The following is a 15,172-nucleotide window of genomic DNA, read 5'->3' as shown; positions in this document are numbered from 1 at the left end:
AGGATCTCCGATATCCGATCTCTGTATTTAAATCCGAAATGGCGCCCAATCACCGCAGGAGGGCAGTGTGTAACAGTGAAGAGCTCCCCTCTGCTCGGTGTCTTCCCCTCCCCTTCCTGCTCCACCTTCTGTTACAGGTGTTTGTTTGTTCCTCACCATGGAGGTATTTTTCAACCTAATATGTCTTATTATTGGCCTACATTCATGTTCCCCACATCGATGGTTCCACACTTTACTTTTCTAATGCTGTTATTCTTATGACTCGGCCGAGAAATCCGGTGTTGTGAGTAGTTTCGCCGCGTTGTCTCATGGACACAGGAAAGGAAAGAGTGAACCAGCAAACAAGAAGTTCAGCTGCAAGTCACACAAAATCCATAAAGGATCGTTCAAACTTCATAAGCTGCAGCTAAAAGCCATGAACTGCAGCGAGAAGTGAAGGTAAAGGTCCAACAGCAGCTATGTATGAAGCTTAAGATACCAATAAATAATAATCACAATATTAATAAACATCATTAATTTTAAAGCAATGAAATGTCACATGTTATTCCTGTGCCCAAGGACAGTTAAGTCTGTATTATCAGTCTTAAAGCTAGAAATCAGACAATCCCCAAATCCTTCATAGACAACACAAGGGCACTGACTTCCGTATTCCTTTAAAATATCGATTAAATGTCATAAGTGACATGAAAATGTTGAATGCACTTTTTAATTGAACCCCCCACATTAAGAACTAATAAGTGCAAATTATGAACTAATACAGTAAAAAAACAAAAACAAATGTAGGTATAAACTTGCAAATGTCATATTCTAAAAAAGCCAAAGGCTTGTTTCATCAGGCTACTGAAGTTATAAAGCTGAAATTACTTTGAGCTATTGTGAGAAATGCGTTACCTCACTAACCACTAACAGGTCTCATCCAAATTTTAAATTGGACATAAGGTTTAAGATATAAAACACTCATTTTGGTGTGAGAAATTAGACAAACATTTTAAGGCCTCACAGCATCAGAGCCTCAGTCATTGTTATAGAGCAAACAGCGATGACATTGCACATTTTAAGGTTCTCCCTTTGGTTTCTAACTTTAGAGGAGGGTGCAGCATGTTCACAAATATGGGGCACAGAATAAGAAATGTCAATTCATAAACCCCACCACCCATCCAAAAAAAGAACCTAACTGTTCAAGGCAGATGTCCACCCACCCTGAGCCCAGTTCTGTTGGAGGTTTCTTCCTGTTAAAAGGGAGTCCCCCCCGTCGGCAAGTGCTTGCTCTTTGTGGGAACTGTTGGGTTACTCTCTATAATAAAGTAAGGTCTCAACCTTACCCTGTAAATACAGTCGTGTGAACAACAAGTGCAAAAGAGGTTGGATAATCTCATAGTGAATCACTGTGCAGAAAGTAAAGAGAAATAATCTAACTCAACAGGTTTGATGGGTCTTGAAGTTTACTTCAGGAACAACCTCCCTTTTTGTTCAGACCAGGTCTCTGCCATTCAGGTCAATGGGACTTGAGAGAGATAAGGGAGCTCTGAACAGCTCTGCAACCATATTCATATAAGGGAAAGTTAGTGGGTAATTAGGAGGGTGGAGTAAGTGGAACAATAATTTCTGACAATGGCAACAGGTGCTCTTTTGAATTTCTTTCTCCAGATTGTAATTGCAGCTACACCTCGACCAGCTCAAAAAAACCCAAAACAAAACAAACAAAAAAAAGGCCTGTATCAGTATCAACAATCTTACATGTCACCAAGCCGTTGTAGGCTTATGATTTAGACTCTTATGTATTTACCTCCCCCTCCTGGTCACAGCTGGGAACTACAACACTACATACAGCGCCCCTCCACGTCTTATTATTTTTATTGATGTGAGATTTTACCGGTACATATAAGTTTCAAATCAGATAATTTATTTCAAACATGTTACACTCAACAGAAAACTTACGTGAAGATCTTGAATGCATCATCTATTTTGTCTCGTGGCAGCTGCGTCAAGTTCGAATAAGTCCTACCGGAAACACGGCGGCTGTGTCTTAAAAAATAAAAGCATCTTTTCTTTTGATTCAGACGAAATGTAATTCATTAGGATTAAACGACTCGTAGAATGAACAATAATATGTAATGTCAATGTGATGGCAAATCATCACGATAATATAAGCTTGAACTCATCAGCCATTGGGTTTAGTATTGAAATAAATTCGCAGAGTGAGGTTTTATTTTTGAAGGGTTTAACTTGTAGCTAGCTGTTTCGGCTAGCTTGACACTGCGCAGTGATTGCTAGCAGCCACGTCTCAAAGTCAGGTGCACAGTTACGGGTAACCCAGACAGAAAGGTGCACGTTTGTGTATTTTAGACTTAGTCTCATTCAACACGCCCTCATGTTGTTGACTATGGCAAGCATCACTGCTGGCTTGTTAGCTTCAACTCATTTGTATCCAGTGTTGCCGCAAACAAAAAGCGGCTAGCTAACGTCAATGTGCAACTTCCTCCTTTTATAATACTCGTCGCTATCTCGTTTGGTTTATTTTTCCATTATCAACACTCAGAGGTAAGAGTCCGTCTTCTTGATACGATCACATTTAGAGTTTGCACCTTGTCCTGTGGCTCCCTGTGCTCTCACCAGGGGAAGCTAGCCACACCAAACTTAACTATGATATCTGTCTGTTTGACGGTAACGATGCATCTGGGCTTCTTCTAATGATTTACTCCTAAATTTATCAGTTAGAGCACATTTATGTACATTTATGTGAACATTTGTTGAGGTTCTCGTTTGGTTCTGTTCACCTTTTACCCTCCGTCTGCACTCTGCCAGACCACTGCTCTTTCATGCGAGGAGCTCTGCTGTGTTTAAAATTTGATGTTTGCAGGCAGCATCAATGCAGTATACAGTAAATGTAATTAAATACAAACAATAATAATAAACATAGTGAATGGCAAAGAAGTAATTGTGACTGCATGTGACAAAACACATTATATTGATAAACTGTAACAGGTAGATGACTGTTACTAACTGCCTTTTGAGCATGACTTCCATCCCTCTTGTTTTCCTCTCACCTGACAGAAGAGGATTTTTTTCTTTCCAGCTGCTGCAGCAGAAAACCTGTCCTGAAAACATTCCAAGCAGCCACTGCACACCTGACAAGACTGATCAAGTGCAGGACCAATCAGAAGATGGAGTAACCTTTTAAAAGCTTCATCCACCTCCTCATCTCCCCTCTTGTCACCCACCTGTCGGGGCTCCTGAGGTCCCCTCAGGCGGGCAGGCGTGATGCCTGGCGGCAGGCACTCTGTCTGGCAGCCGCTGTGGCGCTTCCTGTCACCCTTTGCCACCCGGCAGGAGCGAGTGGTGCTGGCCCGCAGCGAGAGCCTGCCGGGGGAACAGGTGCTGAAGATCACGGTCACGGAGACCACGGTGATTGAGGCGGAGTCCGGCGTGTGGAACTGGCGCTCCATGACCTACCTGGGCCTCTGGTACTTCTTCAGCTTCTGCACCCTCTTCCTCAACAAGTACATCCTGTCACTGTTGGAGGGGGAGCCGAGCATGCTGGGTAAGGAGATGTTCAATACCCCTGCTACAAATATTAACTTCACTGAACAAGCTATGAAACTTAGTTATTGCTTTGCATGTTTGTTTACTGTATATTACATTACATGTTGTTACCGTTGAGCATGTGATGAGTCATGGGGTTGACCTCCTTCCAGGCACAACTTGCAGAGACATGAAACCTGCACAGGACAATTGCACTACATAACTGGTAGTGCAGATATCAGAAGACACAATCGGGAAGAAACTTCTGGTGCATTCAGGGACACCTCAGCGCCCAGAACTTCCTGCCAGATGCCAAAAATTGTAACGCAAAAAAGACAGTTTTCCTTCTGAATCTGACTTTTCCAACAACATATTTGTCATTAAAGCAACAGTTTTAAGGTGATCTGAAGATGATGTTGTAAATCTCTTCCATGTCCTGCAAGTTTGTTGTTTGACTGTTGCTGTAGATAATTGGACAAACATGTTGATCTTCTGCCTGCGCCGGCCTAGCTGTGGAAACATATGGCAAAGATAAATATTAGGTTACAGCTGCAGTTCAGGCAGCTCAAGAAATTTGTTTGACATTCATGCTGCAGGGTTTTTTTGTTGTTGTTGCTGTAGCTCTGCTTTGTCGTGCCTCATGTGCTCCACAGGTGCTATTCAGATGCTTTCCACCACAGTCATCGGCTGCCTCAAGATGTTTGTCCCCTGTTGCCTGTACCAGCACAAGTCCAGAGCCGAGTACCCCCCCAACTTCGTCATGATCATGTTATTTGTGGGACTCATGAGGTAGGTTCCCTCAAATAACTAATTTTCAACACATGTTTCTTTATATATGCATGTCTAAATAACAGCTACTCGGGGTTTTACTTGTGTTTTTTTCACTGGTTCAACCCAAATTAGAAAGTTACCGAGTAGCTTCTAAGAAAGTAACTTCAAAAAGGATTTTACACCAGTTCTGACATCATGTTTCTCAGGTTCACCACGGTGGTTCTGGGCTTGGTGAGCCTGAAGAACGTGGCGGTGTCGTTTGCAGAGACGGTGAAGAGCTCAGCGCCGATCTTCACCGTCATCATGTCCAGGCTGATCCTCGGGGAGTACACAGGTAGATACAAACTGACGCATGCCTGTCTGAGGGGCCCGGGTGTGAAAGGTCAGGAAACTCAGGGGCCTGATGTATAAAACTCTGCAGATTCATGACTGAAACAATGTGAATGGCTGCAAAATATCAAAATATAAGCAAAATCGCAATATGGCCAAGTGCAATATCCAAAGGAGCTGCAGTTTATCTAGGGTCCTCTCAAGTAAACATGACATCATAATGCAAAACAATAATATGAATTAAAAGAAGACGAAATAGGGAACAAGAAAATAACAAAATTACTGATAACGATAATAAAAAACAACGACAGTCAGTAAAACATTTGATAAAGCTCAAAAAACAAAAGCTTTATAATTTTTGTAAAGGTGAAATGTGTCATGACATTGTTGTGCATTGTTAGCACCATGAGTGTTGTGGTGTTACAGGAGACGCTCCGAGAACATGTTTGTTTGGTGAAAGCAACATTTTCAGTGAAATAAGAAAATGCAAAAATGATCATTTCAATTGAAATCCAAATAATAATTGCAATATGATTTCTTTGCATATCTTTCGGGTTTAGGTTCCATCTTTGTTAGATAAATTATTGATTGGTCTCTTTGGAGCCGTGAATTTAACTCTGCTTTGCTGCAGTGACTCGTCTCATTGCGCGTCCTGTTTGTTCATCAATCTGCAGGGCTGTGGGTGAACCTGTCCCTGTTCCCCGTCATGGCCGGCCTGGCCCTCTGCACAGCCACGGAGATCAGCTTCAACATGCTCGGCTTCTCCGCCGCTCTCTCCACCAACATCATGGACTGGTACTGCAGCGCTCAACACAGCTGTTCCACAGCAGAGTGATGCTTTCTCTAACCCTTTATCTCTGGTCTCAGTTTGCAGAACGTATTCTCCAAAAAACTGCTCAGCGGAGACACGTACAAGTTCAGGTGAGAGACTGCGACACTTTCTATTTATAACTGTGAAGTGAAACATTCCTGTGTTATAAAAACTCATTCATTATCTCACTGACTTCTTTCAGCCCCCCAGAGCTGCAGTTCTACACCAGTGCAGCAGCTGTCATCATGCTCATACCTGCCTGGGTGTTTCTCTTGGTAGGTCAACGCATAATTATTGTTGTGTTGAATTATTGTTAGAGCTAGGTCAGTTTAATGAAGGCACATACTGTAGGTAAAGGCTGTAGTCACGTGTGGGATTAATTGCACATCCTCTTCTGTCAGATATTAGACGATTAAGTAACAACACATTTGTCAATAGTTAATTATTTAAAATCCAGACTGTGGCAGGGCTGAAGGTCGGGGGTTGATGCAGCAGGTGTAGTGTTGATGTTGATGGCTGTCTGTGTTTTCAGGACATTCCACTGACTGGGAAGAGCAGGCAGAGCTTCATCTTCAGCCAGGACATCATCCTGCTGCTGCTCTTCGACGGCGGCCTGTTCCACCTGCAGAGTGTCACCGCCTACGCTCTCATGGGACGCATCTCCCCCGTTACTTTCAGGTAGGCAACGGGCACAAAACGAGTGTGTGACAGAGGGTCTTAATGTGAACTGAAGCTGATTAGCGCGGGCTCTATTTTAACGGGCTAAATAAAACAAATTAATTAAAGTAATCCAACTCAGAACACATGAATGAATAACAGAAAAACCAACAAACTAGTAAACAGCTCCTTGCACTCTTGTGGATTGCCATTATAATGTTATTATAATGGCGCAGAGCTTCACACGGGATCAGAATATACTTGTGGCAAGTTGATTAAATATTGTGACTGACCAGTGCGTCCAGTCCTGACACACTCACGCTGCAGCAGCTCTGTGCCGTCCTGTGTCCAGCTCTACAAAGAAGCAACAGCACAATCTCTCCCTTTAAACCAACTCTGTCCCTACCTTTTATAAACATGCTATAGTTCAGCTATCATTTAAAAAAAAACAAGCCGCACCCTGCCTCTTAATTATAGGCCGATATCTACGCTGCCTTTTGTCTGAACAACTGCTCCATTTTTTTAAGTGACCTCTTTCCTTGTCTTTGTTTGGATCTGTGAAAGGTGCCACACAAATACACTTTACTTACTTACTGTTCAACTCCAGAACTCGTCTGAGAATCATCATCAGGTTTTTAACTTTTCTTCAGTATCAGAGAAATCCAGCGACAGTTGACAGTTTCTCCGTAGGAACTTTGCAAACAGGAGATGCTAATAGCTAATTCAGCAAACTTCAGTGGTGGCAAGTGGAGTTACAAAATGTTTTTAATGTTTATTATTTTGCTGTATAGTCAGAATGCAAACTTACAAAAGGTCAAACAAACACAGCACATCACAGGCTCACAGTGTTGGATTCTAATGTAAAGTCAAACAGAAACTCAACCCCTTCACTCTGGCTGCATTCTCCATAATCTGAGTTGCAGCCACATACAGTAATTGACTGTTTGGAGGAGCTGGGACTCAGACAGACTCATAATGTGGAGCTTATTACTGTGTGAATGTAGCTAGATTAACAGGTTTATAATGGGAGTGTGTTCAGCGATTAAACCACGTGTCTAATAATGGGTCACAATCTCATCCAGGCCGCGAACTGGATTAATTTGACTTTGACACCTACAATAACAAACCTCATCTCTCCCTCAGCGTCGCCAGCACTGTCAAACACGCCCTGTCGGTGTGGCTGAGCATCATCGTGTTCAGTAACCAGATCACCATCCTCAGCGCCACCGGCACCGCCCTCGTGTTCGTCGGGGTTTTCTTGTACAACAAGGCCCGGCAGATCCAGAGGAAAACCCTACAGGCCATGGCTGCTGAGCACAACCACAAATCCCTGCTGCAGGACCAGGACTTTCAGGCTCCTCAGTCCCACTGAGGACTCGGCACTAAAGACTAAACATGCTGCTTGACATGGGATCAAGGTAGTGAAAGAGTTCTGTTTCCTTACCTCGGGATGTCCAGACGGGAGGGCTGGATATTTGAGGATCCAGGTTCTGTTCAGTGTAGAGCGTGAAGCTAACGTTAGTGAGAGGTTCGGTAAAGGTCGGTGTCTGTTCGACCGAGCCGTCACTCGTCCTGTGGAACAGTATTTAGTGTTTGTTTTTGGTTTTTTTTGTCCTGATGACTTTAATTACACTTTAATCTTCCTTGATCCTCTGCTTTGTCTCATATTGGTCAGTAAACGGTGAAGCTCAGGGCGTCCTTCAGCTTTTTGAAGGAAGTGACTTCTGTAAGCTTTTTTGTCTTACTTCTGCATTCCAGTGTCTCATCTGTGGTAAAGCAGCTGCTGAATGTCGTCGTGCATATCTGTGGAGCGTCGAAGCGGTAAAAGATTTTAACTTGCGAAGGTGAAGAACCTACGGTGTAAAATTTCTCTCAATTGCATCTGAATAGAAGATGTGAACAGGGCACAGGTGCCTGAGACATGAAGCTGTTCGGAGCTCAGACTGACCAACTGACACACTTTTATTAAACAATGTGTGGAACATGTGAAAGTCACATGCTGCATTCTACGAATGCTCATCTCTGATCATCAGTAGTTGTGCGTGTATGTAGGAATTCATGTACTTGTGTTTTCTTTTTGTTTTTTCTTTGTAAACAGAATCACCCCCAGTGCATGCTGGGATAGCAGCCCTGGAAGCTAATCAGGAAACAGAGGCTCAGAGAACATGTAGTATGTGGATGTATGGACGAGGTGCTGTTTGTTTCACGTTTGTAATCTTGAAGAAAAATTTGAGTTTTGTTTTTGTAGCTCAGACGATCAAAGAGGTTTTAAACAAACCTCACGTCAGTAAAATAAGAAGGTGGGCGTTAAATTTAATAAACAAACTGTTACAAGCATCCATCAGTGTTGACAAAAAAAAACAATTTGACTTACTGTACTTACTGCAGGTGTTTGCATTTGCTTCCTGTGCAAAGAGGGATTCTTAGCAACATTACAAATGTCAAGTTTAGACTTGTAGGATTTAATCTTGTAGCTACTTTAAAACAAAGCTTCTTCCACAGATTTCTTTCTTCCATTAAAAACACATCAGTGCCATTTTAACATGTTGCCAAAAACAGCTGCACAGTGCCAATAATTGAATATGTATGTGAGTCTTATTCTGAGCGTCTCTGTGCTCCGCTAATGTCGTGTCCAGACATCTTTCCCACCAGGTGTCTGACAGCTACATGTGTTTATCAGCCGTGACGACGTCGCTGATATTGCTGTGTGTGTGTGTGTGTGTGTGTGTGTGTGTGTGTGTGTGTGTGTGTGTGTGTGTGTGTGTGTGTGTGTGTGTGTGTGTGTGTGTGTGTGTGTGTGTGTGTGTGTGTGTGTGTGTGTGTGTGTGTGTGTGTGTGTGTGTGTGTGTGTGTGATAACCACACAGGCGTTTATATGTGTGCAAGATACAGTCACTAAACTTTACAGGTGTGTGGTTCAGATCAAGATTAAGGCCAGTTGGGTCACGGTTTGATTCCATCTCAAGATGTTCTCTAAGTTTTTGTTTTGGTTTGTGTTTGCTAGTCCGACTTGAACATTATTTAAATTTACATAATAAACATGTTCATTCTTTGTGGCTATTTCCTGTAATTGTCTGAGAAATAGTTTTTTGTTGAAGCCTTCATAAGAACCAGGAGGGCGCCGTTGATTTAATCTTGATACTGTATGAATATATGTTTTTTACACTAATCTTCCACATGAAGTCTTTTGAAGTTCAAACACACGGAGCGTCAGTAAAGGTGCTGAGGTCGGACAGAGCACTAATTAACTGTATGTTTGGGAACGTGCAAATCGGATGTAAAAAATCATCAGTGATGTAACTCCTGAGTGAGGATGTGATGATGAACAGAAAATAAAAGTATTTTCTCTTGAGCAGCTTGTGAAAGTGTGTTTTGTATTTTCAGTGGTCAGACAGTGATTTACATGCACATCTTGAATCCTTCATTATGAGTAACCCTTTTCATGTTAAAGTCCGTCATTCGATTCATTGTTAGTGTAAAAATATTGATTATAGCTGCTTCTAGATTACTTTCAGCCACATCTCATGGCCTTCATTATTCATTGTTTATATGAGGCCTGCAATTAAATCAAATTCTTTCTTTATATTATTTATTTATTAGGAAATCATTTAGTGTTTGTGTCCAGCTGATGTCAATAAAATGTTTTGAAATAAAAAATAAACCTATAGTGACTAACATGTAGAATATGAAGAATTCTCACATGCAACAACATTATAATGTTTACATTCACATTTTATGGAAGTGAAATGCATTTGGGTTCCAGTAACTATGAGCTGCTTAAAACTGACATCATCCATCACAGCAGCTCACGTCACCAAAGACTTCCTCCTCACTGGTCTTCAAACGTGTTCAGGTCTCTTGACACGAGTCAGGTGAGAGTTGACCTACTTTGAAAAGCTCAAAGTGACCCTGAGAATATCCGACCTGCAGCCAAATCTCCAGACCGTGTGGGAAGATCTCGCGAGCGCATCCCTTCACTATCAGGAGTGACGTCATCTCGTCGGTGGACAGAAAATCTTCATCAGAGTCTCGTAGCTGAGGAAGGTGACGGCGTTGACGGGGAACGCCCTCAGGCTGTTCAGCAGGAGGCCTTTGAAGAAGACCCTCACTCCCTCCTCCCTCACGCTCACTCTCATGCAGTGGAGGACCCCGCTGTACTCCCGGCCGCCGGCCCCCGACATCTGGAGCCGGGCTTTAACCACGTCCATGGGCGTGGCGAAGGCCCAGGTCACCACGCCCGCCACGCCCCCCGCCATCAATATTGCAAACGTGCCTGAGGACAGAAGTTTAGCAGTTAACCTTTGAAATCAGAAAGATTACTGTGGATTAAATGAACCCTGGACAAAAACCTTCATTAGGACCCAAAGAAGAACTGATTAGATTTGGTGATCAAAGGTCAAAGGTCAAGGTCACAGTGATATCATTTATCTCAAATGTCTATAAGGATCAAATGAAGTGATGACATTTTATATCCAAAGGGTCAAATGTCAACTTCACTGTGACATCTTGATGTTCAGCGATTGTAGTTTTAAAAATATTTTCGGTATCTTTTATACAGAAGTGAATTTCTGCCAGGAAAAGAAAAAAGAATGATAGAAATAGAATGATAGGAATATCAAAAATATCCTCATGGTAAATTAGAATTATGAGCTATTAAGTCAGAATTAAGACTTTTTAAAATGATGAAATTTCCTATATCAAAATTATAAGATTGTAATTCACATTTACACACATTAAATTTATCATTTTTACGTACTGTCTTTTTGACTTAGTGAAAGTCTTAAATTTTACATTACAATGAAAATACTTTTTCCAGAACAGAAATGAGCTTCCAAACCTCACAGACCACCCTGATTACATTTGGACTGAGCGTTGTTAATCTGAGGCTCTGTAACTGACCTGGCTGTTGGCCGCTCTCTGTCAAAGCCTTTCGAGTGACCTCATAAGGCAGAAAGTAGAGTCCATAGCAGGGGACATCCCTCAGGGCGAGGGCCAGCCCCCCTCTGAACAGACCCCGGGGCCCTTCCTCCTTCAGGATCACGGCGAGACAGTGAAGGGGTCCACGGTAGCGGTCAGCGGTCGTTTGACCCTGCAGACGCACCTTCACCAGGTCAATGGGTGCACAGACAGACACCTGGAAGTAGATCGCGTTACAGGGTCAGTCCATCCAAACTGTTGAAACTGTTCAACCCATTAGGATTTTGTATTTTGAAAGATTAACGAGACCAAGCTTTTAAAATCATATCACTTTAAAGGATAAGGCTGGTGACCAACAACGAACTGATCCTACCATCAGTACAGACAACACGTGTATAACTCATTTCTGTTTTATAGATTTGCATTATTGTCCAAAAACTGTTGGACTTGGTGACATGTTTTTTTCCTTACCACAAATACACACCATCCAGCTGCTGTAAATACTCATCCGCACACTGAATGTCCATTAATCTGGAGCTGTAAATAGTCCCCAAATGCACCACTTGCTCCTGTTTTTGCTGGATATCACAATGCCCAGCTGCTATTAATACTGTGAAAGTATCAGCCTCAGTCCACAGAGAAATGCACACAGCCTGAATTCAGAAACTGAGCCTTAAAACCAGCCGTCAGGACTTCTGGAACTTTGTGATGTCACAACAAAGCAGTGCCCCGAGCCCCGCCCACCTGGACCTGACATCTGCTATATTTTTATTGTATCACTCAGAAAACAGTCAATCAATCAGAAGAGAGGCGCAGAGCCTCCTCTCTTCTGATTGGCTCACCGACCTGTTGTTACTAGAGCTCCAGAGAGAAGCCTGAGAGAGGAGATGTAAAACTACACTGAGATGGTTTTTGGTTCTTAAAACCACAAATATATCTTCTTATGGATCAACACTTCAAATAAAACACAGAAGAAATTGTTTTAAAAATATAAATCTTCAGTAGGAAACAGAATGATACCATGCTTATCCTGTAAATACAAGTGTTCTGATGACAGTAGAAGTTACTATTCAGGTACATTATTAAACCATATCTGCTCTCTCGAGATGCCACACCAGTCAACTTCATTTGAACTAGAAATAATACTGCACAGCGTGGTCGGTGAAACAGACTGAATATATATGTGTAAGTTTTTAATTGGGATAAATATATCAACCACTATCAAACACATACTGTACTGTAGTTGACAGAAGCTGCAGTTTGCATTAGTTGATAATGTCAGAAAGTGTCCAGGCAGAACTATAGGCCCCCAAAGCCAATACTTTGTGGCTGTGGCTGTGAGTCGGAAGGTCGGTGGTTCGGTCCCCAGCTCCTCCAGTCCTTGAACCCCAAATTGCCCCCGGTGTATCATCAGTGTGTCAATGTGTGCTCTCTCTCTTCCTTAGTGACAGTTGCTGAGTGAGCAGTGTTGTGAATAAGTGGAAACTCTTGGCTAGGACCTCTTGGAGGCCTCCTGGTGGTCACATAAAAACACTGCAACTACTGACTGTCATCAGATTTGGATCAGGTATTCTTGACCCACTGAGGGTGACTCCTCATGATGTTGGTGACCCCGTGACCTTTCCTCCCGCACAATCAGGGAAGAATTAATTATTGACCAACACGTCAGTCCATGATAAAGAATCTGTGAGACTAAAGATTGGGATGAATCCTAATGATGTTAGTGAGTATGTGACCCTTCACCTCCATCTTCATGTAGTGATGTTAAAAACTACTAGAAGAATCCTGTTGTTTCAGCCTGTGTTACACTTGGGCATGAGCATCAGGTTAAAGCTCCACTTGAACATAATAATTGTCAAACTTTACATGCTTGATTACTTCACTTTTTCACTAACCTTTGGTCTCTCCTCTGCTGCCTGGCTCAGGTCAAATTTCACATTCTTAACCCCGCTCTGACCCAGACTTTTCTTCTGTGGGCTGTAGTGAACATTGCAACCTCTAGGGCAAGAGACCAGTTGAACTTAACACTTTCAATCTTTATTTTTTTTCCACTATACAACTGGCCCGTAGCAGGTGGGGAACATGCATGCTAAATGAAACTAAATAATAGCTTAGAAGTAGTTTAGAAATAATTTGCCCAGCAAGCTTTGCTTTGGATGAAACCAGCCAGTGACCGTCAGGTGTTCTTACCTGCACCAGACCTGAGAAGCAGCCAGCAGTGAAGACCTGTGCAGCAGAGGCCGGTTTGCCTTCACTGCGGTCACTGCGCTGAGACTGAGTGAGGTAATCTAAGGCGTTACTGTAAGAGCCAAAGACAATTGAGTTGGTGAGGCCCGTGGTCAGCACCGGAAACGCCATGCCCTTGAAGAATCCATGGAGCTGATATAATAAAAAGTACAACAAACAAATAAAGTGTGAGTCTTTTGGTAATTGACGCAGTGATATTTGGTGTAAACAATTTTTAATTGGACATGACACCCACCCCTTCATGAGCGTAAGTTTTAGTCACGCAGTGAAGTATCCCTTTATACGCAGACTGGGCCTGCAGGCGCACCTGCAGATGAAACACAAGGTGTCAGAAAAAGGTGGGTTTGATGCATTTAGTCATGTTTATGGATTTCAGTGTGTCATGCAACCTTCACGGTGTCTAATGGATGTCCAACTGCCAGTCCCACTGCACCTACAATACAATAACACACAAGGAAATGTTATTCCTCCACATGTATAACAACTACTGCACTACTATACCACAAATACTACTGTATATAATTTCTCTATTCTGGCATAAATGTGTCGTTTTTACCTGAAATGCTGCCAGCTATGAATTCCAAAAAAGGCATGGCTTGCACAATTTCACAACCTGCAAAGAAGAGCAATGTGTCTGAACTGTCATAAAAAAAAGATAATGCACTGAGGCTTTTAGACACTTTACAGCTGCTATAAAGCGAACAGACCATAGTCTCACTGCAAACGGCGATTAATACATGACTGACAGTTAGATATGGGTTAGGTGAATATTTACATCAAATTAAGGTCCAAGGTGATGGAAAAATCCTGTTTTAAAAAGCCTATTGTTCAGAGGATTTAACATTAAATGACTGATGAACTTTACACATCTCATCATTTGGCTTTAGGTCGGGTTGTATTTAGCTTGTGCAATGATAGCTAAAACATAAACAGTGTGTAAAAACCCGTTACATAATTACATTACCTTATCATACAGTGTATTTCTGGGATTATATCATGTAAAAAAAAAAAGGTTTGTTATCGTCAACAAGCTAGCTTACCTTTCGTAAAAATCACCTCATTGTTTGAACATCTTCGTCCTGCTCGGTGTAAACCTTATCGCCTTTTTACTCCAGTATCACGGCTCAGTAGTGATCTGTGGTTCTGCAGCCAGTCACGTCAATGGCCATTTAAAAGGCAACGTTTCCTGTTTGAATGGCGGCCCTTTCAAAATAAAAGCCACCTTGACCTACAAGTTTGTCTAAATCATTGAACTAAACTAAACACAATTTAGTATGAAGTACGAAAATGGTATAAGTATAAATAAATACATAAATGAATGCTGGAATAGATAGTTAAATACATGAAAAAATGCAATATAAAAACATTTTGGTAATAAAGAAAATGCTATTTCTGTATTTTTACATGTATTTATTTGTTTGTGTATTTATGCATTTCAAGATTTATTCATGTATTAATTTTTTTGCATTTTTACATGTATTCATTTATTTATGTATTTATACATGTATTTATTTATTCATACTTGTGTAATTTTTCGTCCTTCATAACTTTGAGAACATGGAAAAAATGTATGTAGGCTAAACAGCCTAGTAGTGCTAGTGACAGCAGTAGCTAGTAATAGAGTGTTTTTTATTGGACATACTTACATGATTTAAGGTCAGGCTATATAGTACTGGGCACCATTAGGAGGCTACATATGTATTTTATTTTTTACACATATTCCCTTCTTCCAGATGTGTGTGGTTTTATTTTGAAGGAAAATCGTATGATTTCCGCTAATCTCATTCGATTGTTTTGACTTTTGCTGCGAAGTCTCCTTTTGTTTCAAGAGTTAAAAGTAGTAAATAAACACGATCGACTGATTCCCTGACAGCTTTTCTAATCTCTAGAGAGCTGTGCACCAATCACTGCTTCTTGC

General features: G+C 41.7%; 2 protein-coding genes across 3 annotated transcripts; one reads left to right on the top strand and one right to left on the bottom strand.

Annotated features, from left to right (window-relative positions):
• Positions 1–2,260: 2,260 nt before the first annotated feature.
• LOC130175251 (solute carrier family 35 member E2A-like) lies at positions 2,261–9,442 on the top strand. Of its 2 annotated transcripts, none has more exons than XM_056385619.1 (9): positions 2,261–2,541; positions 3,077–3,541; positions 4,176–4,311; positions 4,500–4,627; positions 5,298–5,418; positions 5,491–5,544; positions 5,637–5,709; positions 5,967–6,112; positions 7,235–9,442. In XM_056385619.1, exons 2-9 carry the CDS (start codon positions 3,262–3,264, stop codon positions 7,461–7,463), a joined length of 1,167 nt encoding a protein of 388 aa, XP_056241594.1. In that variant the 5' UTR covers positions 2,261–2,541; positions 3,077–3,261; the 3' UTR covers positions 7,464–9,442. The 2 variants fall into 2 exon arrangements, with proteins under 2 accessions (XP_056241594.1, XP_056241595.1); XM_056385620.1 differs by having other exon boundaries at positions 3,055–3,541.
• LOC130175253 (solute carrier family 25 member 45) lies at positions 8,844–14,402 on the bottom strand. The gene is made up of 7 exons (XM_056385621.1): positions 14,295–14,402; positions 13,811–13,867; positions 13,644–13,687; positions 13,490–13,561; positions 13,198–13,386; positions 10,990–11,224; positions 8,844–10,363 (listed from the first exon to the last, which is right to left on the bottom strand). Exons 2-7 carry the CDS (start codon positions 13,845–13,847, stop codon positions 10,083–10,085), a joined length of 858 nt encoding a protein of 285 aa, XP_056241596.1. The 5' UTR covers positions 13,848–13,867; positions 14,295–14,402; the 3' UTR covers positions 8,844–10,082.
• Between the last annotated feature and the right edge of the window lie 770 nt (positions 14,403–15,172).

This window comes from Seriola aureovittata, chromosome 9, assembly GCF_021018895.1.
Source record: "Seriola aureovittata isolate HTS-2021-v1 ecotype China chromosome 9, ASM2101889v1, whole genome shotgun sequence".
Lineage (NCBI taxonomy): Eukaryota > Metazoa > Chordata > Actinopteri > Carangiformes > Carangidae > Seriola > Seriola aureovittata.
This window is presented reverse-complemented; position numbering and strand designations above follow the sequence as displayed.